This window comes from Sycon ciliatum, chromosome 5 (assembly GCF_964019385.1).
Source record: "Sycon ciliatum chromosome 5, ocSycCili1.1, whole genome shotgun sequence".
Classification (NCBI taxonomy): domain Eukaryota; kingdom Metazoa; phylum Porifera; class Calcarea; order Leucosolenida; family Sycettidae; genus Sycon; species Sycon ciliatum.
In genome coordinates this window covers 17279728-17304171 of record NC_088647.1, presented here as the reverse complement: position 1 = coordinate 17304171, position 24444 = coordinate 17279728, and the positions used below count along the sequence as shown (strand labels likewise).

The window sequence follows — 24444 nt, the reverse complement described above, 5'->3', positions numbered from 1 at the left end:
GCAATATCGTGTTTATTGTTACAAGATAATTGTACCTACCTACATTGTAGTTAGCGGTTCATGGTCAGGTGTTGATCAAACAGAACCAGTTTACACAGTACGACAGCTGTACGAGTCCTAGTACCTCCGAGAGTATTGGCCTACAATCATCGACTCAATAGGCTACATTGCGGGGCATAATTCTCCGCTCGTAAAGCTGCTGTCAGGTGAACTACAATTTCAGGATATAAATTCCAATTACCCGATCAGGCAGGAGGAAGTGGGGGCGCTCGGGAAGTGGAAAACTCAGTGACGAACAGTACAGCATCAGTTACTTGATAATCGTCAGTGACTTAGGAGCCGTCAGTACGTATTCGATACAGTAGCCAAGCCAGGTAGTACTGGCTCTCTAATCGCTGCACTAGTGATATCTCATCCAGAATCTGTTATGTAGCAAGATTTGCGTGTCTCTGGTCACGCGTCGTTTCAAGTACTGTGTTCGGAGAGTGAGTGCAAGGACAACAAGCAGCCTGCCAGGGCTATGGACGCCATTGGTGCGCTCCTGACTTATCCCGTGCGTGTACTATGGAACGCCATCAAGAGCCCGGTGGCGCCTCAGTGGAGTCGCACCAGAGTCGTTCATCACGAAGACGGGCCGCCGGACTGGCTCGTCGAGCTGCGGGCGGCATGCTCGTCTCTAGAGGGGTTTTTCCCGTCGCCATGGGCACCGGACGGCCACAGCCAAACGGTGCTGGGCGTACTGGTACACGATGCCGACAGCAGGGTCAAGTACGAGCGTGAAGTGCTGGACACTCCGGATAACGACAAACTGGCACTGGACTGGGCCAGCATGCGGGGACTGGACGCTCCCAAAGAGGACGCACCGGTGTGCATGCTGTTCCACGGTCTGTCCGGTGACTCGTCCGACATGGAGTCGGCGGCCGGCGTGGCGCTGCAGCACGGCATGCGCGCCGTGGCCGTCAGCAAACGAGGCCAGGCGCCCGGCCTCGACCTTGTACAGCCCAAGCTGCTGTCGTTCGGCGACACGGGCGACTTGCGTCACGTCTGCACGGTGCTGAAGGAGCGTTACCCGAACTGTGAGCTAGTGGGACTGGGATCATCAGCCGGTGGTGGCCAGCTGGCCTCGTACCTTCAGGACTACCCGACTGGCAATCACCTGGACGGCGTCGCGGTCCTTTCTCCGGGCTACGACTCCAAGAAGCTGTTCTCTGCGAACGATACGGGGACCGTACCCTGGCCGTACGGGTGGATACTCTTGCGAGGCATGAAGCGGATCGTGGAGAAGAACCGCGCCGTCCTGAAGGGGCATATTGACGTGGAGAAGATCAAGCGGTGCGCTACGTTCAACGAGTTCTACGCCGAGGTGGATTTTAAACTGTACGACTATAAGGATACGGACGAGTTGTGGGACGCGTGCAACCCGCTGCGGGGTGATTTCCTGGGCTGCAGCGTGCCGACGCTATGCATCAGCTCTGTAGACGATCCCGTAGTACCGGAGGAGATGATACCCATCAGCAAGATGCAGACACTCTGGAAGTCCAGTGCGCTGCTTATCACGGAGCACGGCGGACATTGTGGCTTCCTGGAGGGCTGGTCGGGCCGCCGCTGGGATTATCATGTTGCATGCACCTTCCTCACGTTGGTCTCGCAGCGGGCTAGGGCTGCAAGCGACCGCACCGAGGACACACCTAGCACTACAAGCTAGTGGCAGTGCAGAAATTCAACAGGACTACACTGTACTGTGAATAGGCCAAATGCCAAATAATGTACAACTCAGCTTGATTTGACATGGCATAGTGGCATTCTTGTGTACAGTTGTGTCCTACGAAGTATCGCGTCTTACAGTGTACACGAGGCTTTTAGGGAGTTGATGGGAATTTAAGTTAATAATTATTGTTTTGGGCAGATCACTTGGTGACTATGTGTATGCCAGTGCTTTCAAACCTCAACACGAGTTAAAGAATGACTGGTGGGCGCATTTTTTATCACATCATGAGGCTGGAAGTGCTTGTTTCAACCCTGTAAAATGCGTTGGATTGATTGTGAACAGCTTGTGCATGCGCGAAGGCACGGATCCGCGCACGGTGTATCTACTGTGTGGGCACAATATTGCACTTCGGCCTTTACAGTGCGAAAATTTCCTCTACAACGTCATACCTGCAAGGCACCCTAGCAATGATCCAGTGAACGGCACAACAATGTATCTGTGTGACTCAGTCTACTTTAGCCCAACCAGGAGACAATCATCGAGCTCTGCCAAATGTATTGGGTACTGTGATTCACAGTCACCACAGCTCTACTCAGTGTACTCCGCATTGTTGCTTCATAGTATCATATGCTTGATCACTGATCCAAAGCGTGATGCGGTGTGTGGCATTTTACTTGGAACGGTCCAAAATTGATAGTCATTGCATAAAACACCACCACCACCACCACCACCACCATTGCATGCGGAGAGGTGTGGCATATTTCAAAATGATCACACAAACACAGTACAGCCAAACTCCCCAAGCAGCATGGATTCACTAGATCACTAGTGCAGTACTGTGTGTACAAGTTAGTTGCTCAGTAGTACTAGTAGGCGTGCAGTATTTTAAAGCACTTCTAGCTCTGGTTCCCCACTCAGACTCCATAATTACTAGTGCATAACTTCACATAAGTGACTCTTGGGTCTTCTTGAAACTCTAGGCTCAGACAGCCACCTGCAATCATCAGTCAATCCGGATGTATCCCCCCCCCCCCTCCCATACAACTATCATAGTATCATGAGTTAAGCTGGGGGCTTATAATTACTAGTACTTCGAAGTATACTCTCACGGTGCTATTCAGTATGCTACATGTACAGTGGAACTCACTTAGTACGTCACAGTACTACTCACTGATCAGACATACAAGTCGATCTACATGATGTAGAAGTAACCTAGTCCCTGTTAGTTAGCAAGAACATTGTCCGGGTAGGGGCTTGGGTGCATTGATCCACCCCGGGTACATGTTCTTGGAAACTCCTCCACAGCCCCACCACATGTTCCAGGGCCGGAGGAAGGAGTTTAGGAGTGGTCCGGCGAACCTTTGAGGGGGGTCCGGGGGACGTCCCCCGGGAGAAATATTTAAAATTTACGTGAAATAGAGCGAATTTGGGCATCTCTAACAGGGCATAGCTTTTAAGGATTTCATTTAGCTCGGACAAATGTCCTACCGTTTTGAAATCTGTCCGGATATGCCCGGACATTTTCCACAACACATTTTCAGGGTGTTTTTTTTTTTTTTTAAGTAGACGGATCAAGTAAATATAGTGAAGTCTACGCCTGAGACTACGGTGTACGTGTTAGTTGTACGATATGCAAGTCGCATTTGGCACGAAGCTCCGAAGAAAGCCTAACTCTGCATAAAATGGTCGAAAGGTCCCTGCTCTTTTTTTAAAACTTTTTTTACCGGACACTATGTCCGGTGAAATTGAAAACGTCCAGTCAGTGGCCGAAAATGGCCGGAAAATGTCCGATGTCCGGCCGTTAATCTATGCCCTGCTCTAAGGCTCCAGAAAATGCAGAAAATTATAGTAAAAGAACACAAACACAACTTTTTTTTATCCATATCAGCCAACAGTGCCGGTCACGGAGTCCTGAGCTACTTCGAAGCACATCACACGTCAGCAATACAGTCGAGTCATGTACCTCTGGATTTTTTTACATCGGTTTTGCACGAATCACATGGACCATCCAGCTGGGAAAGTGGTCCGGCCATGGCCGGACCAGCCTGACCGGTTCCCGGCCGGCCCTGCTGTTCACTGAGGCAGTCCTGACACTCTACCACCAACCAAGCCCCAGCCCAGCTTGCACGCCGGCAGCAACAGCTTCTTATTCAGGAGTACCATGGCTCAGTTCCAGCTTCAGGCCCCTCGCCCAGCCCTCTAACTAGAAGCCATGATCCATCACCGACACCCTGGAACAACCATCTTCAGTGCAGAGTCCCGGAACACTTGAACCCACCTCCAGACCTCCCCAGTGGAACAAGAACCGTAAGGCACCTCCAAACCTTCAAGGTTTTAACATATCAGTGAAGGATGTTTCTAAACTCAGCCCGGAATCAACTGGCAGTGTGGTGTATACAGTACGGTACGTGTAACTTGTTCGCAGACCAGTGTATACCAACGGCAGCAGTACGAGCGTACAGACCGAAAATAAATGCGGCCAAAATGTAGTTTATCCCTGGGAGGCCGAAATTTGAACTGGCCGAAAATTTGTAGACTTTACAGTGTTATCAAATTTGAAGTTGTGATTCATTTCCACTGGTCACATTCTAACAGTCACCCTACCCGTTGATTTTATCGGTAACTTTTAGTGTGCCTCTGCCTGTACATTGTATAAAATACCCTTCTCGTTACAAAATGGCTACATCTTACCCTGTGGTGTGATCATCCCAATGATCCCCCCCCCCCCCCACACACACACACTCCCTCTCTCTCCTTTAAATACTATACTTGTATTTCTCAATCTGCGGACAGAGCTGTTTCGTCCTTTGTGGACTCATCAGCGCAGTACAGAGAAAATGAGGGCGATTACTCACTATCATTCCATATTTTCTTCCCAAGATGCATCTGTGCGGCTATGAGTCTGACCAGTCCGTCAGAGACCAGTGGTTGGATGAGCCCCGGTGGCCACCGGCGTGCAAACGGCTGAAAGCCCAACCGCACTCAGTGCCCATTGCATTGCTTCACCCTCTTGTCCAGGTATGACTCTCGACCCGGCCTTGTCTCCTGTGTTCTTAGACAGGGGGGGGGGGGGGGGGGGGGGGCAGCAGGCGCGTGCGCCGGTGCCCTTCAAGGGGGGCCTCCCTCGGGGAAAAGTTTCGAAAAAAGAAGCAAAATCCTGCATTTTGAGCGGAAAAAAGGGGGGTTCCGGGCACCCAGGAACCCACACGGGGCACGCGCCTGGGGGGGGGGGGGGGGGGTCGCGCAAGGGCTTTCTAAGACTCTAAGACTGAGATCTACATGTACCTATCACTGACTTTATCAGCTCCACATCTACATCTACATGAAACCGACCCCACGGGATGCAACCATGTTTGGAATTTGGATAGGTCATCATGAATCATAGCAGGGCAAAGGCAACACAATAATAATGATGACGACCAGGGTATGACCAGGGTATCTTCGGAGAAAATCACTGTGGAAATATTCCACTTTTTTCTTTTTTTTTACAAAAAAACACACATCTATCCTAGCCTCTGGCTCTCAGCCTGGTCAAGTAAGTCTTTGCTCTACAAAATGTACTGTAATGGCAAGTAATAATGCTCTTGGTCTGGCACTAGTAATATACATGTACATGTAGATCTACTAGTCACTGGCAGTAGTACTTTTCATACAATCATTGATACAGACTTATCCGCCACACTATACTAGCAGATGCACCACCACTTCCACAGTAATCAGTATCGATTACACTCAACGCCTCTCAGTTATCCGGACGCCTCAGATACGGGCACGTCTCTCTACCGGGCACCTTCTTCTTGAGTTCCTATGGGAAAAATGCCTTGAATTTGGGGGGTTTGAGCTTTTTTCGTATGCGCAAGTGCTTATTTGTCACTGCCAACCTGTGAAATCCACACATTCTTATCAATGGATTCTTTCTTTAGCCTGAACATGACATTGTGCATTACGTGCCAAATAAACTTCTTCAAAAAATGATAATGATACATGGCAGATGAGTTATCCTGATATACGGGCAAATCTGAGATACGGGCAGTGCCCGGTCCCAAGGTGCCCGGATAAGAGACGCGCGAGTGTTTTTTCATTCAATGCATACAATCATGTACTAGTGTACTAGTACTAGTACTAGTAGTAGTAGTAGTAGATCTACAAGAATAGCGTACTGAGTCTGTACCCTTGACAGGCCTTGTGCTAGTGAGTAGTGCTGGTAGAGGGGACGGTTTCAAATAGGACACCGGTTGCAAACCGGAACGGACTCAATATTCACTTTCTCTATTGGTATTTTGATTAGAAAACATATGTCACAGTGAGACTACTATGTGTTATACTCCGAGCCAAAATTTCATGGCTCTGCGATGACCAGAAGCGCCATATCAAGCAGGTGAGTTTTTGACGTGTTGCTTCGCACTGCGACTTGAGTTTTACGACTTTCGAAAAATCAACTTCTTGTCGCAGGTAAACAGCGGCTCGCCTCTCGCCAATAAAGCACCGCATACCAATCAAAACTAATGGAAGCACACACAAGGCTTATTGTTACTCTGTACTGGCCGTCGTGGAGCGATAGCAATTACCTAATTTCAGACCCAGAGTGAATTTGACGTGCACTCTAAAACGTGTCCGGTTTGGAGCCACCTCTGATTTGAACTTTTTTGAAGCGAAAAATTGGGCAACTTGGAGGCAATGGGTCAACACAAAGGAGTGCAGTGGCTCAGTTCGATTGACTCTGGCCCCAGAGCAAACTTCAACATGCCAGTTTCCTTCCACAAACATATTTCGAGTGAAAAATCAACGCTGATGATCGGTTCAAGTGGGTCTATACAAATTTGGCTGTCAAAACGTCCCGGTATCGAGCCGTCTCCTCTACAGTGAGCACACATTTTTGGGGCGTTCACCATTAATTTTCTAGTCCAGCATTGCATTAGCGGTACTGCAAACAGTCATGTTATTTACTTACAATTACTTGCTTGGATATCTCTACGGCTCCATACTGGCCGGTCTGGACGTGATACAGCCAAATACTGGTATGACATAGGATTTCCTGCTTAGCGTAGCCCACTGCACTGTCAGCTAGTCCAGGACATCCTGAAATACTGCCAAATACTGGTACTGGTACTGTATATCGACTAGGGCAACACTAAAGTAAAGGTTTGCCTCGCTTGAGATATCCACGTCGCCAAGCCACTGCCTGCAGCTTAGTCTTCGCAAGCATATTGCTTACATAGCGCACTGCCCGCTGACTGCTGTTGCAAGGAGTGCTAGCCGTTGCATGGGACCGTTTTATTTTGACAAACTAAGTTTTTTATTTGGAGAGAGAGACTCATGAATGACCTCGTCGCGGATCTCGTACTGCCAAGCTAGCTCGACACGACACCTCACAGCCCGGTGCATGTTGACGAGTGCTAGTGTTGCCTCGTGCCGCTAGCGCTGCATGTTCGCACCTAGCCTGGGATACAAGTCCAGCGCAGACGATCTTGCGCGGCTTGGAAGTTGGATGCATCAATAACTCGCCATCGAGTCGGATGGCGACGATCCGTTGAGAAAATCTACTGATTCACGGCTGAGCTGCTTTATCTGCGCGAAGTTCCGGTAATAGAGCAGCGTTGAACATGGATGTTGTATATTTGGCTTTGACCTATCCAGTGCGTGTAGTGTGGCATACACTTAGAACGTTGTTTCTACCTTGCCGCAGCAATGTAGAGTTGGTCCACGGGAACGGCAGTCCACCGGAGTGGCTGGACGCATTCAAGAAAGCCTGCTCGGCACTGGACGGGTTTGTGCCAACTCCCTGGGCACCGGGCGCGCTCAGCCAGACCATACTCGGATCGACGGTGTTCAGCATGGACTCGACGGTGAAGTTCCGCCGCGAGCTGTTGAACACTCCCGATGGCGACGTGGTGGTGCTGGACTGGGTGTGCGCGGAATCGGATGCCGCCACCACACAACACGGTACGCACGCGGACAGCGAGGACAGCACGCCGATATGCCTGATACTCCACGGAATAAACGGCAATTCGAGCTACGTGGCAGCCGGTGCCCGTGTGGCCATGGAGCATGGCATGCGTGCCGTCGGTGTCAACAAGCGCGGCCATGCCGAGGGCGTTGACCTCCTGCAGCCCAGGCTGATGTCGCTGACGGATCCTACCGACGTGCGCCTCATCGTCACCACGCTTAAGTCGCGCCACCCGAGCGCCCCTCTCTTCCTGGTGGGATGCTCGGCTGGTGCCGCGCAGGCCTCATGTTACCTCATGGACTATCCCGACGACCATCTCCTGGATGGAGTGGTGTGCGTGTCGCACGGCTTTGATGCTAGACAACTGTTTGAGGGCGGTTGCCTCGTCTGGCCTTACAGCTACTATATGCTTAAGGGACTGAAGGACTTTGTGGAGAAGAACAAAAGAGCGCTGGGAAAATGCATTGACCTGGATGAGGTGCGTCGCACGTCAACATGCGTGGACTACTACACAAACGTTGACGTGAGAATTTACGGTGCGGAGTCCTTTCCGGCGTTGGTTGGGTTCGAGGAGAAGCTGTCCTCGTTCCAACGCGCCGACGTGCCGTTTGCGTGTATTCATTCGCGAGACGATCCCGTCATACCGGCGAAGATGATTCCGTTTGACGTCATTGGCGGCAAGAAGGACTCTCTGCTCATCCTTAGCGATCACGGTGGTCACTGCGGCTTTCTAGAAGGCTGGTCGGGCCGTCGGTGGGACTTCCACGTAGCCTGCTCATTCCTGCAACAAGTCTCCTCGTGGAAGGCAAAAAAGGAATAGTAGTGACGCTGGGCAGCATTCATACTAGTAAGCTGAACACACTAGTAGACATTTGCCAATATTTATAAGAATATTATTATAGTAGCTGGCCAGCTGGAAATATTTTGATTTTGAGTCAGAAATTCTTCTTCGTGGACTTGAATAACAGCTGGCCGCACACACTGCATTTTCTAGCTGGTTCTGCTGGTGGCACAGTGCAGCTGTGTCACGGCGAGTGGTCTTCGGTCGTCTGGTACGTGGTGGCACAGTGCAGCTGTGTCACACGGCGAGTGGTCTTCAGTCGTCTTCGTTGCAATCCGTGAACTGATCTCGGACCAAAGCGCCGTGTGCGCTTTCCCCAGGCTACTCCATTCCGCATGGCGGGCAGACCCGCAGACAGACTGTAACCACGGCAACAACAGCACGATCAATCATGAGTGGATGTGACGGGTGCATGCTGCCGCGTCCCGGCAGCGCCCACTGTCGGCATAGCAACAGTGCCGGCGGCCATGCCACCGCCGTCGTCATGGCAGCACTGCAGGCATGCTGCGCACATCGAGTGTCGTTGCGCAACCGCTGTGCAGTGGCCGCCACCGCTGTCGTGGTGCTGAACCCTGTACAAGTACAAGTAGCGGCATCGCTGCTGCAAGTACAGTCAGTAGTACAGTAGTGTTGGTCGTCGAAGAACTGGGGTGTCAGCCTCCTAGCCTAGACCGTTCTTGTTTCCATGTATTACAGGCTATGCACAGTTGAGTCACCGTGTATACATACCGTAATGTCGCGTATAAAAGCAGGTGCTAATACGGCCGTATAAGCCGGGGTTCAAACCATGCTTCTATTCAAAACATGCTTCTACGTCAACATCTTCAGTCTATGCTGTACAGTGTACATTGTGTGTCACGGCGCGCTTTGGAAAATCGGCTTCTATTCGAGCCATGCTTCTATACAGGTCATGCTTCTATACAGGTCATGCTTTTATACAGGTCATGCTTTTATACGCGACACTACAGTAATCATTGGTATGCTGTGCTTGATGAAATTCTAGCCTGGCCGTTCTTCGGCGCCCGGCAGTACTGTACACTCCCTATCTGTATAATATGCACTCTGACGCTGCAGTGCTCGGCAAAGATGCTTCCGTACGTAAACTACGGGGGAAGTACATGACATCGACAATGTCATGTGAGTATCACACACACACACGCTCTACGACTGTGTCACACATGCTGCATTTCAAGAAGTGAAAATGCTCGCGCTAGCTGCAATAGATGCATTGCCAAGATACTGCTGCCGAACGTTGTACGTCGTTGCATGAATCACAGTGTCTGTGTGTGTGTGTGCACGCGCATGTGTGTGCATGTGTGTGAGTGAGAGCTCTCTCTCTCTCTCTCTCTCTCTCTCTCTCTCTCTCTCTCTCTCTCTCTCTCTCTGTCTCTCTCTCTCTCTCTCTCTCTCTCTCTCTCTCTCTCTCTCTCTCTCTCTTTTCTTATTATTTCTGCTTTTCATCTCATTACAAAAATTCTGCGCATTTTTTCTCCATCTGCGCATAAAATCTAGACTGACAACCTGCTTGTTACATCATGCACCTGCTTTCAGGCGTAAAAACCCTGTTGTAGAGGTCTCAGTCCTCATTTGTTAGACTTACCTGTCTTGTACGCGTGGAGACGCTTTCCACCGCACATCAGAAACCGAAACGACAACTTGCTCGTCTTCTCAAGAACTCTCAACAACGAAGACACTGGCGCACGCAAAGCTACGTGGCACACAGCGCTCCAAAGAAGAAATGCGTAGATCACGTGCATGCATATGAGAAAAACAATGATGTCACGCTGCCATGACGATACACAAGCTGTACTGGCACGCAGTGGACAAAAATAATGGAAAATCAAGAAAAGTCAGAAAATAATACAAACAGTGAAATTCGAAAGTAGAAGTCAAAGGAAGTTCAAAGAACAAGGAAAACGATAATCTGTGCTGATAGGAACTCAAAGCAATTTCAACCATGTCCTGTCAGAGAGTGTTAGCACCCACAGGGTGAAGGCAAGCCTTGTCAGAGCAGAACCTACACTTGGACGGACTAGAGCTGCAGAACGGACTTTCTGAAGGAATGCAAAGATAAGTAACAATTCAAATTCGAGATAATCAACTTAGAAACAACACCAGCTGTTTTGTAACCTGTAAACTGCTTGTAACAATCAGTGATGTACTAGTACCTAACTCCTAGTAAACGCTTTGACTGTGCTCTCGGAAGAACGAAGGATTAACAAAATATAGAATAAACACAGTAGATAAATAATAGTGACACTCGTAAATTCTACAATATCTGGAGTCTTCTGCACAGTACATGAAGAACACACAGATCGCACAGGGAATACACAAGAGAACAGAGCGCACACAGATCGCACAGAGAACGCACAGAGAACGCACAGAAAACACAGAGAACGCACAGAAAACACACAGAACGCACACCACTGCATACTGTCTTCAGAACATTCTCCCCCTCTTGATCAGACACGGATCAACCCTGCTTAGAACTCCAGTGGGCACAGCTTGGTGATTGGACGAGTGTAGCGCTTGCTGCCCACCAATACTTCGGCGACACGTACCTTGCCGTCTGCTCCTGGGAACACCTTGACCACACGTCCCAGAGGCCACTGTCCGCGCGGAGTGTCCGACTGCAGTACGAGAACGGCGTCATCGGGCTGCAGGCTCTTCTGTGCATGCGGCCACTTGGTCCGACGGTTCAGGGCGGGCACCCACTCTTGCATCCAGCGCTTCCAGAAATGCTGGATTAACTCTTGTACAACTCGCCAACGGTTGCGAGGATGAAACGGCGTGTCATCCACCGACTCTGGAGCGAACCGACCTCCCGCTTGTCCCGTCAGGAAGTGATTTGGCGTCAGCACAGTCTGATCCTTCGGGTCTGCAGACTGATAACTCAGCGGACGAGAATTCAGTAGGCCCTCTGCACCACAAAAGGCTGTCATCAACTCCTCGTCGTTGACATCTGCATTGCCCAGAATGTGCTGGATTGCTCGCTTTGCGGATTTCACCATCGCCTCGTGAGCGCCACCGAAGTGTGGAGCGAGCGGAGGATTGAACGACCAGGTGAGACCGCGGTTGGCTGCTGAGCGCTGTACAGCCTTCTGGTCCAGGGCGTTAACCAGTTCCTTGAGCTCTCGGTTGGCGCCGACGAAGTTAGTGCCGTTGTCCGACAACATCTGCATGGGCAGACCACGCCTGTCGACGAATCGAGACAGTGCGCGGAGGAAGGCATCTGTGTCAAGACCGTACGCCATCTCAATGTGCACTGCTCGACTGAGTAGACATGTAAAGAGACACAAATAACGCTTCTCTCGCCGCTTGCCTCTGCCTTGGACTGTCACGAATGGCCCAGCAAAATCCACAGCTGTACGAGCGAATGCCCGCAATGGTGGTGATAGCCGCACCTTGGGCAGAGGCGCCATCTGCTGCTCCGCTGCTTTGGCTTTCTCTCTTCGACACACCGAACACTCACGCTCCCACTCTCGAATTGCTTCACGGGCAGACACTACCCAGAACGTTGTGCTTAGCGACGACAGCGTCTGGTTCGTGCCGCCATGCTGCTGCAGCTCGTGATGGTGCTTCACAATAAGCTGTGTGACGTGATGATTGCGTGGTAAGATCACTGGAAATCTCACGTTGTGTGGCAGCCACTCGGCGTACTGCGTCCGGCCGTCGCATCGCAGCAACCCATCTGCGTCGACCTTGGGGTTGAGCTTCAGTAGCGCTGATCTGGCTGGCACTGCTTGCTTGTTGCGCACACTCTTCAGCTCGTCGCTAAACGCCTCGCTCTGAGCTTGCGCGATCCACAACTGCTCGGCGTCACTGATCTCCGCTGCTGTCAGTTCACTTGTGATGCGATTCCGGCCAGCGGAGTTGCCGATGAAGCGCATTACCCACGCTGTCACTCGCATGAGACGCGACCAATCGGAATATCGCTCGGGCTTCAGGCGAAATCCTGGCGGCTGTGCAACAGTTACGAAGCTCACTGCTTCCGCTGCGCTGCTCTGCTTAAACTCTTCAGCGCTCGGGGCTGTCGGTGGACCTGCTGGCAATGTCGGCCAGTCGGCTGAGTCACTGTGGAGAAATGACGGACCTTCCCACCACAATGAACTCTTGATTAATGCTGAGACCGTAGCACCACGTGACGCGAGATCCGCTGGATTGCTCGCTGTCGGTACATGCCGCCACTGTTGAGGTAGCGTAGCCGTCTGAATCAGTCCAATACGATGGGCAACGAATGGCTTGAACTTTCGACTGGCACTTCGAATCCAGTGGATCACGTCCATGCTGTCTGACCAGAAGACCACCTTGTCCATACTCAACTGCAACGCCGATGTCACTGAGGTTGCCAATTCCACTGCAATCACTGCTGCCATCAATTCCAGACGCGGAATGCTGGTGGCCTTGAGCGGTGTCACTCTCGTCTTGGCGGCTACCAATCGTACTTGGACAGTGTCGCTGCTCTTGCTTCTGGCATAGACAACCGCGCCATACGCCACACTGGATGCGTCAGCGAATACGTGCAGCTCCACATCGTCACTGCCGGGTGATCGAATGCAACGAGGAACTGCTACCTTGGTGAGATGAGGCAGTTGCTGAAACCACTCTGTGGCCGCTGCTAGTAGTGTGGGCGTCAGCGTGTCGTCCCAGTCCAGACCTGCTGCCCAGATATCCTGCATCAGGATCTTCCCCTGAACAACAAACGGTGCGATGAGGCCGAGGGGGTCGAACACTGTCGCCAGTTTCTTCAGGAATGCTCTCTTCGTGACGGACTGTTCATGCTCCGGACTGAAGTTGAAGGAGAACACATCGTCCTGAGCGGACCATGCCACTCCGAGTGTCTTCGTTGCCGGTAGTTCGCTGCTGCTCAGGTCGATTACTGAGGCTCTATCGTCGATCGGCACGTTCTTCAATACCTCCTCGGAATTCGACAGCCACTTCCGTGCTTTCATTGACGCTGAGCCCCACAGCTGAGTCAGCTGCTCGTATAGCTGCATGGCGGTGACTTCATCATCCACAGAGTCGAGGGTGTCGTCCATGTACGTCGACTTCAGTACTGACTCGGCCGCTAGTGGAAGCTGGTTGGCATTGTTCTGGGCGTGCTCCCGCACAACGAACTGTGCCAAGAACGGTGACACATTCAGCCCGAACACCAATCTCTGGAACTGATAGCACTTGATGCGCTGCTGCTCGTCGCGATGAAGAAACTGTAGACGCTGACGATCATTCTCAGCCACTTCAATCTGCAGGTACATTTCCTGAATGTCGCACACAAGTGCCACCGATCGACTGCGGAACCGCAGCAGGATGCAGAACAAATCTTGCTGCAGCTTTGGCCCAGGATGAATTGCATCGTTCAGCGAGATGCCGCGGTGCTTTGCTGCGGCGTCAAAAACGATCCGGACCTTGGTGGTGTCTTTGTTCATCCGAACTACCGGAAAGTGAGGCAAATACCAGCTGGATGTGTCGGCTGGATCATACGGTATTTCCTTAATGTAGCCTTTCTCAGCGTACGCCTTGATTGTGCCGTTGTACGCTGCCGCTACTGTCTCATTCTTCGCCAGTCGGCTCTCCGTGTTACGCAGCCGCTGCGCTGCCATGCCGAAATTGTTGCTGAGCTCTGACACTTTCTCCGTCCAGGGGATAGCTACCTGGTACCGTCCTGCCGATTGCGTTAGTGACGATGTTGCTGTCTGCAGAGCTGCTGCGTCACTGACAGATAGTGCGATTACTGGATCTTGGTGGGTACCACTCACTTCCACCTCCCAGAAACGCTGCATCGTGCGGTTGAGCTCTGCGGTTACATCTGACTGGTCTCGTACCCCTGCCGCATAGCTGTACTGGAACAATGACGATCTAGCCATTGAAGACGTCGTGGGCCCGACACATGTCCACCCTAACACTGTCAGACGCGCCACAGGTTCTCCAGGAGCTCCACGTATCTCCTCCAGCGCACAATGGATGTCTGGTTGGTCAATGCCGATGAGCATATCTACCTCTCTACGCTTCGGCAAGCTGGCAAATGTCACTTCCTTGAGATGTGGCCAATGCCGCTGCTCTGTTGACCAATTCACTGCATGCATGTCGTCAGTGATTTGCTGTAGCGTGTTCGCCTGGATCTTGCGCTCCCAGCTGCCATCTACGCTGCTGAGCTGCACGCCGACGTCCTGGGTGTCGTACGTTGAGCGCTGTCCGTTTAGTACTCCGACTGATATCTTGGAGCTTGGTCCACTTAGCTGAAGTTCTGCTGCTACTCGGGCGCTGACATACGTCTGCGTGCTGCCGTCGTCCAGTAGAGCATTGATACGCACACGTCTGTTGCCATTGCCGATCATGACTGGTACGGTTCGCAAAGCCAAATTCCCAGCGCCACTGGCTTTCATGGTCGTTGCTGCTGCTTGAGACTCCTGCGCCTCCCCCTCAGTGGCGAGGTACACACCTTGCTTCTTTGTGCTTGGTCTGTCCTTGGGCGGATCTCTGTTCTTGATCTGCTGCTGCCCGTGCAGGAGCCTATGGTGCGTGGAGTCGCAACCATCAACGCCGCAAACTCTCGTCCGTTCACAGTCGTTGCCACGGTGACCACTCGCCAGACACCGATAACACAGACGCGCTGCTTTGGCCTTGACCCAGCGCTCTGCAACAGTCATTCCTTTGAACTGGTCGCACTGCCACACGCCATGGACATCACCGCATACTTCACACGACTTTCCGCTACGAGCCACAAAAGATCTGTTGTATGGGTGAGACCCTGGCCTGACTTGCCGGTTGGCAGGCGCGTGTGCTGACGCTGCTGGCTGGGATATGCTGATCCCGTCTGCCGTTTCTGCTGCCACAGTCAGGAACTCTGCCTCTTGTTCCAGCCACACCGCTAATATGGTGACTGTTTCTGGCTGCTGTTGCACGAATAGCCAACGCTGATACTGCGCGATCAGCTTCTCATCCAGCTTTCGCAGCAGCTGGTTATACAGAGTTCCCGGACCCAGCTCATGGGAACGCCCTGCATCTGTCAAGTTTACTATTGCGATCTCCAGCAGCTCAGAATACCGCACCAGTTCGCGCTGGCGACCACTGCGGACGGTTGGCATTCTCTCAATGTCCTCCAGCTGCAGAGCAATTTGTCTTCGACTGCCGCCGTACTTGCGCTCAAGCTTCGCCTTTGCCGTTGCATAAGCTGCTGGCGAGTACCCGAGGGCACTGATCGTCTCCAGCGGCTCGCCCTTCAGGTAAGTACGCAACTGCAGCAGCTTGTACGCATCGTTGGCTGGCGAGACATCTACGCATGCGTTGAAGGCAGCTCGCCACTGCTCGTACTCTTTGCGGTTTCCGGTGAAAACTGGAATGCCGACTCGTGGCATCTGCCGCCATGGCTCTACCATTCCACCTGGTGGAAAGTTTGCGTACGGTGCAGGTGCTGTGAACGCTGCTGGTGCTGCGAATGGTGCTGGTGCTGCTACCGGTGCTGGTGCCACTACACTCGGTGCTGACACTGCTGGCGGAAGGCTAGTACTGGTCACTGGTGCTCTTACAGGCTGACTGGTGGCTCTGCCTCCGCCACTGGCTGTCAGTGGTCCAGCCTGACCCGAGTTTACAACCGAGGTTATGCCCCTTGAAGCTGTTACAACAGCCGGCACAGACCTCAACGACATACTATTACTAAAGGCGGCAGCAGGCACAGAACTAGCCGACGTACTGGTGGGAGCCGCAGCAGGCACAGAACTAGCCGACGTACTGATGGGAGCAGCAGGAGGCACCGAACTAGCGGACGTACTGATGGGAGCCGCAGCAGGCACAGAACTAGCCGACGTACTTGTACTACTGCTACTAGTACTACTGCTACTCGGAGCGCGAGCGGCAGTCCCCGAGCTGGCAGCAGTCCCCGAGCTGGCAGCAGTCCCCGAGCTGGCAGCAGTCCCACTCAAGGAACTCGGTGCCGACGACCCAGATAGACTACTCGGTAAGAGTCCTGACTCCAGACCGACAGGTCCCTGGTGCGGTTCTCGCTTCGGCACAGTATGCATAAGTTTCTCTTTTTTTTCTTTTTCTGGTGCCTGTTCACTTTTTTCCTCCTTGTCAGCCTCGCTCTCAGCAACGATCTCCGATCTTTGCAGCAGATCCCGCACTTCCTTAATTCTCTGGGCTCTCTCCTTGCCCGCTGGAGATCTCCCTCCACGACTGGGCCGCGCGGAGCATATCTCGGCGAGCACTTCGCTGGCCTGCTCCAACACGTTATCGTACTTGCTTTGGAGCTCGTCCAGCTCATCGTATATTGCCTCAGTTGGCCGACCTGCAGCTCTCATCAGCTCGCACAGCTCAAGCATCACCCGCACTGCCTCCTCTGCCGCATTGTTCAGTGCATCTATCCCAGCGTTCAGGTCTCTGGCGTCTATGGGCGTGGTCTCACTGTGCAGCTTTGTCAGTATTCCACGTTTGATATTCGTGAAATTGGACTTCACTCGAATCTTTGCCGATCGTAGTTCGTCCATGGTACAACTAAATTTGATACATACACTACAACTAAACTAAACTGAACCTCTAACCATCCTCTGCTACCAGATAATGTACGCGTGGAGACGCTTTCCACCGCACATCAGAAACCGAAACGACAACTTGCTCGTCTTCTCAAGAACTCTCAACAACGAAGACACTGGCGCACGCAAAGCTACGTGGCACACAGCGCTCCAAAGAAGAAATGCGTAGATCACGTGCATGCATATGAGAAAAACAATGATGTCACGCTGCCATGACGATACACAAGCTGTACTGGCACGCAGTGGACAAAAATAATGGAAAATCAAGAAAAGTCAGAAAATAATACAAACAGTGAAATTCGAAAGTAGAAGTCAAAGGAAGTTCAAAGAACAAGGAAAACGATAATCTGTGCTGATAGGAACTCAAAGCAATTTCAACCATGTCCTGTCAGAGAGTGTTAGCACCCACAGGGTGAAGGCAAGCCTTGTCAGAGCAGAACCTACACTTGGACGGACTAGAGCTGCAGAACGGACTTTCTGAAGGAATGCAAAGATAAGTAACAATTCAAATTCGAGATAATCAACTTAGAAACAACACCAGCTGTTTTGTAACCTGTAAACTGCTTGTAACAATCAGTGATGTACTAGTACCTAACTCCTAGTAAACGCTTTGACTGTGCTCTCGGAAGAACGAAGGATTAACAAAATATAGAATAAACACAGTAGATAAATAATAGTGACACTCGTAAATTCTACAATATCTGGAGTCTTCTGCACAGTACATGAAGAACACACAGATCGCACAGGGAATACACAAGAGAACAGAGCGCACACAGATCGCACAGAGAACGCACAGAGAACGCACAGAAAACACAGAGAACGCACAGAAAACACACAGAACGCACACCACTGCATACTGTCTTCAGAACATGTCTTTATAAATGTAACTAACTTACTCTCTCTCTGCATGTGTGCATGTGTGTGCATTGGTATGGTATGATTAAGGCAAAGAATATGCTGTCCCCCGTGAATTCCGCGGCAGAATATCAGAAATTCCGTGCAGAATTCTGCGGCTGTAAACAGTAAATTCTGCGCTAATTCTGCAAATCCTTCTCTATTCTGCGGTAATTCTGCAAGGAAAATGAGCGTAAAGCAGATCGAATATTCCGCAACCCCACCGAAGTTTGCTGTCCCTATAAATTCTGAACCAAAATTCTGCGAAATCCTGGTCTAAAAAAATTGAAAGCTCTAAAATATACTGCAAGTTGATTTAGAAAGTCACAAGCAGGTTGGTTTGGCTGTGAAAATACATTGAAAGTCTCCAGAAAAAGCAGTTTTTTCTCTCTTTTCTGCAATATTCCGCGGGATTTTCAGAATTCTGCGGACACTACTGGATTCTGCGGAAATTCTGCAATCCGCGGAATTCACGGGGGACAGAATATGTGTGTATTGGTATGGTATGATTGTAAGGCACAGATGTGCAAAGTACTGTATATCATGTAGTTTTAGGTGTATTTAAATTTCGGTGCCAGGGACCTGCCAGGTTTCAGGTGTAATGTAGAATTAGGTGACCAGCCTGCCCTTCACATACAGTGCATATTCTATATGTAGTGCCTTTTAGGCGTAATCCGAATGTAGGTGCCTGAATTCTCCACCGAAATTAAAATGACACCGAAAGCCACGTGTGCAAAGTACGCAGCACACATCCACCGGCTTCCAGTCCAGCGCACGACAAATGATGTTAATTTTTTAAAATTGACTTTCCACAAAAATCTCAAAATTCTAAATGATTGAAAGCGAGACACCTAGAATTGGCTCACAACATTGCTCTCATCAAGGTTAGGATGTTAAAAAATGATAGCCCGCTGAAAACAAAAACAAAAAAACAGCAAAACGAGTCGATGCGCTTCATCAACACAACACCGAATTAGCGCAAGATCAAAGACACGAAAAATAAGGCGACAGCATAACACACAGTAGGGCCGCTTATAAGGCAGTCAAGACAAGAGGGTTGCAGTGCGTCGATCGACTTTGACAGTGCCTCACGATGCATGGTACATGCTCGGAGGGTTTGAAAATGAAGAAAGCGCGAAGAAAAGCAAAACTGATAACAAAAAAAACCGCAATCAGCGGACACATCCGACTTCACCGAGAGGCAAGATTAGCGAGATGTCAGCATACGGTGTGTGTGTGTGTGTGTGTGTGTGTGTGTGTGTGTGTGTGTGTGTGTGTGTGTGTGTGTGTGTGTGTTCCAATAAATACACACATCCGTAAAAGAAAGTGATCTCAAGACGTGAAACCTCAGGCAGTGGGTTTGCTCCGTTATGCTCTTCTGCTCCGTTCCGTCAAGGGTGCCCAGAAAGTTACGCACCAGGGTTCCAGCATAGACAATAGCCATTGTTGCAGCACTACATGTACCAGCAGCACAGACGCCATCACAGAGACTATATCTACGAGAGGCGGCTGCAGCTGCTGCACGCACGATGGAAGGCGGGTGGGGGAGAGAGAGGAGGAGAGATAAGCCGAGTATGCCAACATATATAAAACTGAGACGAGGGAGACAGCGCGTAGGCCAGATATAGAAAAAAAAGTAAAGCTGAGCATATTACTAGTGCCGGTGAGACTGGGCACGGACATAGCGGAGGAGTAAAGGAAAATACCAAAATAGTGCTGGGTACAAAGAGAATATGCCAATATGTGTAGTTGGGGTGTGGCAGCAGCAGTAGTAGCGTGTATTAAAGGTGGCCAATCCTAATCGTCAACGTAACGGCCATTGTCTATTTTAACACGTTTTACACTAGGAACCTATTCAGCGAGTTACTTGTCCGCGGTATCACTTACCAAGACGTCCAGCCAGCTGCCCGCACTGGCTCAATATCGCACGGTTTACACGAACATACCGAGACGGTCCGGGCCAGAGGCCGCTGCTGCATTCAAGTGCTGTTGCAGGCTGGCATCAAACTCACTACCGACTGCCCCATTCATTGGTAGGCGCACACCCAGTGCTGCATCGCTGTGCAGCTGCTGGATAGTAGGCTTCATGTCAAGCATCCCTCCGGCGGCGGCGGCGGATGTAGGACCCATGGCTGGAAGGCCTGGAGTGCCAGTCTGAGAGTAGAAGCTGTTGCTAGCACTCGGTCCAGCCAAGATGCTCTCCACTAGGTCATTACTTGGCTGACCCAATTGCTGCTGCAATGGATTGTGTCCAGCAGCAGCAGCAGCAGCGCCAAGACCCGTCGGGCCCTGCAAAAGAGAATGATTGGCTGCACCCGTCACAGTCGCTGCTGCTGCTGCTGCGGGACTAGAACCTGCTGCAGGGTGGGCTGCTGCTGCAGCAACTGCCAACGATGCGCTGCGCATTTGTTGCTGCTGGTGCTGTTGTTGCTGTTGTTGCTGCTGCTGGTGACGCAGTGCTTGCTCACGGAACTGCCTTTGCAGCAGGAGCTGCTGCTGCTGCTGCGGCTGCTGCCGTTGCTGCTGCTCTTGCAGTTTATATTGGTGTGCTTGACGTAAAAGAACCCTCTTCTTCCACAACTCAAGCGCTTGTTGTGGGGTAAAACCAAGTGCACGTGCGAAATTGGTTATGACTAGTTGCTGGCGGGGCGACAAGGTTAGAGAATTGTCAGCCAGCGCAATGGGCAGTACTGGTCCAGCAGCACGCATGTCCTGCTCCAGTTTACTGACCAACTGTTGAAGTTGCTGGTTCTGGTGCTGCTGGTGCTGCTGTTGGTGCTGCTGTTGCTGCTGCTGCAGTTGCTCCTGCGGGCTGGAGAAAAGCTGGTTACGACCCGGCTGGGTGTGGTTATGCAACGGGCCTGGTTGAGGTTGAGGTGAGCTTGTGTTCATCGGACGGGCCATTGCCTGCATTTCCAACAACCGCTGCTGCTGGTATGCCTGCTGCTGTTGCTGCTGTTGCCGCTGCCGCTGGAGCATTACTTGTTGGTGCTGTTGCGTCAACTGCTGTGGCTGTTGCTGACCCTGGAGAGATGCATGAGGTTGCTGGCGACCAGTCAACTGAGCTGGAATGGGCCGTGTCTGTTGCTGTTGTTGTTGCTGTTGTTGCTGTTGTTGTTGATGATGCTGTTGTTGCTGATGATGGTGCTGCTGCAGTTGTAGCTGCTGCTGCTGAATCAGTTCGGCTGTAACATGTTGCTGTTGCACTTGATGCTGATGGTCCACTAGCTTTAGATGCTGCTGCTGCTGTTGTTGTTGTTGTTGTTGTTGTTGTTGCTGCTGCTGCTGCGCCAGCAGGGTCTGACTACTGCGGTCTGTAGGCGTGCTCTGATGCATGAGCGACTGCAGAGCAGAACTATGGCCAGAAGCAGCAGCAGCAGCAGCAGCAGCAACATTGCTTGGTGCAGCAGCTAGCAGCTGGTTGCCAGTACCAGTACCTGCACCACTACTGAGAGGTGTCTGATTGACACTGGCCTGATTTATTGCTTTCTGCTTTAGCAGTAGGTTCTTTAGTTGAGTGCCATCTTTGTGACCGGCACTGCCAGATGACGCGGCACCTCCGGCAGTTGCAGATTGGGGTTGCTGAAGTACTGGCTGTTGATGAAGGCTGGCAGGTGATTGCACACTTGCCAACTGCTGCTGCAGGCCAGCAGCGACTTGAGGCGAAGGCGAATTCCGAAACACATGTTGCCGGGGCGGCTGTTGCTGCTGCATTGCCTGCAGTAATGCAATGTTGCTCTGCGGCAAGGGAGAAGCTGACGACGAAGTTGACAGTCCCATGCCAACGTTTGCAGAAGCAATCAAGTTACTAGCAGTGCTAGCAGTGCCACCGTTGCCCGCCTGGCTGCTAATGGTGCTGGTGGAGCCGCAGGCCTTGCCTTTACCGGGCCTAATGCCACTGATACTCGCACTGCTGCTGCTGTTGCTGTTGGACTGGGTAATGCCATTCACAAGTGGGGTGTGTTGATCAAGAGGCGCAGCACTGCTGGTATCTTTCGCCAGACCTGAACCAGAAGGTGATTGACGCGAAGCAAAGGCCCCACCCTTGCCATGAGTCGCTGCAGAGGCGGAGGATGCAGGAGCCGAGTTGCCACTAGCATCCCCTGACGTCGAGGTGTCCATCTGCTCGTCTCCCTGATCCTTGCCGTGACGTTTGGCCGGCGATGCAGTTTTGCTGGGACTTGATCCCAGTCCTGCCACACCGCTGTCATCATCAGCCCGGCCTGCGGCCACGGAGGATGGGGTTGAACGTCCCGTATCAGCTTGCTCCGTCGCCGTACTCATGCACAGCATGCGACTACGAACCATCCTCTCCTGCTGAGCACGTTGCTTGGCCAGCATTTTCTGGCGCTTGACCCGAAGCTCGTTGCAAAGTGGTATGGGGCACAGCCCTGCGGGCTTGGTGCAGTCTCGGCTGTGCCTCGCAAACAAGAAAAGACACAGGCGGCATATTCTGCAGGTGCCCTGTGGCTTCCCACACTGCTGAGCGTGCGAAAGAATCTTGCGCACCTGAATACAAGAGGGCAAGTTGCATGATGAAGTGTCCTGACACTGCAAAACATGCCGAACAGCAGCAATGAACTTATCCTGCGTTGGCTGTATGTCTGCAGATGCCTTGGACGCGGCACTCGACGTTGACGCATTGGGTTTACCGGCCGTTGAGGGCGCAGCAGCTGTGTTTGCGGTGGCTTCAGCATCTGTGCTAGGATTCTGGATCAAGTTCTCCACCAGGCCCTGTTGCGTCATGGCGTGATTATGCCCCACAGTCTCATGACATGTGATGCACTGGTCAAAGTCCTGCGTACAGACACACATACACACATACATACAGACATACACACACATACACATAGACACACAGACACACACATGCATACACACACACACACATAGACACACACACACACACATACACATAGACACACAGACACACACACACACATGCATACACACACACACACACACACACACGTACACACACACACACACACACACACACACACACACACACACACACACACACACACACACACACATGCACACCCAAGCACAGCATACAAGTTAGACATGGGCAGGCACAGCACAGCAGTGGCCAAGGCAATAGAAACCAGGGAAAATAGGATTTCCTTAACTGACAATTGTACAAAGCCAACACAGTACTTTTAAGGCCACACGTTTTTATTTTTATGTTTCTCGTCACCTGCGCGCATACAATCCAGGAGTTCAGAAGAAAAAAAGAAAAAAACTGTGCTGCACTGTGCATGTGGGGACTAGCACAATCATGCACATGTGGCCTGGCCTACGCGACACATGATGCGAGGTCGGCATTTGTGTGTGCAATCTAGCTGCACGTGCACAGATTGTGACAGAAGCTCTACTATGGATGCTATTTTACATGGTGTATTGGTCGATTTTAGTATGACCAAAGGTCTAGTAAACTTTTTTTCGGTCATTTTTTATTTTTTCCACCTCTCGCATACGTTTTTAGATTTTCGGGTGACGAGAAACATAGAAATAAAAACGTGTGGCCTAAAGGCTACATCAAAAAAGAAGCAAGCTTCTGTGCTGTGCCAATTGTTCCTTCACAGAACAAACTGTCATGCCCAAAAAAAACCTATTACTTTTATACATTTTTTTAATTTTTGAATTGCCTTGATTTAGAAATGGACTACCGTAAAGTCTTGTATAAAAGCCGCACTTGAATAGAAGCCGCCCTCGAATAGAAGCCGCAATTTTGGGCCCATCAAATCACACATAAGCCTGGTTTTAGTGTTGACATACATAGAAACACCTGTCTTGTATAGAAGCCTGTATAGAAGCCTGCAAAATTTCACCAAGAAAGTCATAGAAACCGCGGCTTTTATACAAGACTTTACGGTATATAGAATTAAGCAGAATATTATTGTTCCATTCTCAATACTTACTCCCAAACTTACTACCCCAAGGCTTTTGCAAGAGAGAAAGAAAGAGAGAGAGAGCAGAGAGAGAGAGAGAGAGAGAGAGAGAGAGAGAGAGCAGAGAGAGCAGAGAGAGAGAGAGAGCAGAGAGAGAGAGAGAGCAGAGAGAGAGAGCAGAGAGAGAGAGAGAGAGAGCAGAGAGAACATACCGGACAGTCCGTGCAGTGCCAGCTAGCGCCAGCAACAATATTCCGACAGGTATCGCATTGCACCTGGCCGAATGCAAAGGGCTGTTTACTGACGTTGTGAAGCTCAAATGCAAGTGCAGTTGTGCTGTAGACGGCTCGTTGGCGGTCGGAGAACTCTAGCATCCGGTCTCGACACAAGGCAAGAAAGGCGTCACGGCCGTCCATGAGGTCACACTGGATAAGAGGGTCTGGGTCCTCCGTTGGGCCCAGGTTCGGAATGTCCTCTGCCGGGCAAAGGCGCACGGAGAAGAACACATCCTTGTGCTTCTCCAAATTGGTGAAAACACGTTGGGAGACCTCGTCTGTTGCCTGGATGCGCTTGGCAGCACGATTACGCGCATTGTTAGGCTTCTTGCTCTTGGAGGCAGTGTTGCTTTTCTT

At 51.2% G+C, this 24444-nt stretch overlaps 4 protein-coding genes across 6 annotated transcripts in view; 2 read left to right on the top strand and 2 right to left on the bottom strand.

The window, feature by feature from the left end:
- LOC135817866 (protein ABHD1-like) lies at positions 1-2381 on the top strand. The gene has a single exon (XM_065331148.1). It carries the CDS (start codon positions 521-523, stop codon positions 1703-1705), a length of 1185 nt encoding a protein of 394 aa, XP_065187220.1. The 5' UTR covers positions 1-520; the 3' UTR covers positions 1706-2381.
- A 4246-nt stretch (positions 2382-6627) lies between these two features.
- Positions 6628-9770, top strand: LOC135817865 (protein ABHD15-like). The gene has a single exon (XM_065331147.1). It carries the CDS (start codon positions 7312-7314, stop codon positions 8473-8475), a length of 1164 nt encoding a protein of 387 aa, XP_065187219.1. The 5' UTR covers positions 6628-7311; the 3' UTR covers positions 8476-9770.
- A 1209-nt stretch (positions 9771-10979) lies between these two features.
- Positions 10980-16979, bottom strand: LOC135816850 (uncharacterized). Its single transcript, XM_065329951.1, has one exon. The coding sequence runs from the start codon at positions 16977-16979 to the stop codon at positions 10980-10982; it is 6000 nt and encodes a 1999-aa protein (XP_065186023.1).
- A 1726-nt stretch (positions 16980-18705) lies between these two features.
- Positions 18706-24444, bottom strand: part of LOC135817864 (histone acetyltransferase p300-like) — a 30160-nt gene continuing 24421 nt past the window's right edge. For all 3 annotated transcript variants that reach the window (XM_065331144.1, XM_065331146.1, XM_065331145.1), the window contains exons 15-16: positions 24025-24444; positions 18706-22715 (exon numbers count right to left, since the gene is read on the bottom strand). The exon at positions 24025-24444 is cut by the window's right edge. In XM_065331144.1, the coding sequence (XP_065187216.1) occupies positions 19851-22715; positions 24025-24444 (3285 nt within the window). In that variant the 3' untranslated portion in view covers positions 18706-19850. The remainder of the gene's footprint in view (positions 22716-24024) is intronic.

Coding starts and splice junctions, on each gene's coding strand:
- LOC135817866 (XM_065331148.1), top strand. CDS start 521: ATGGACGCCATTGGTGCGCTCCTGACTTATCCCGTGCGTGTACTATGG.
- LOC135817865 (XM_065331147.1), top strand. CDS start 7,312: ATGGATGTTGTATATTTGGCTTTGACCTATCCAGTGCGTGTAGTGTGG.
- LOC135816850 (XM_065329951.1), bottom strand. CDS start 16,979: ATGGACGAACTACGATCGGCAAAGATTCGAGTGAAGTCCAATTTCACG.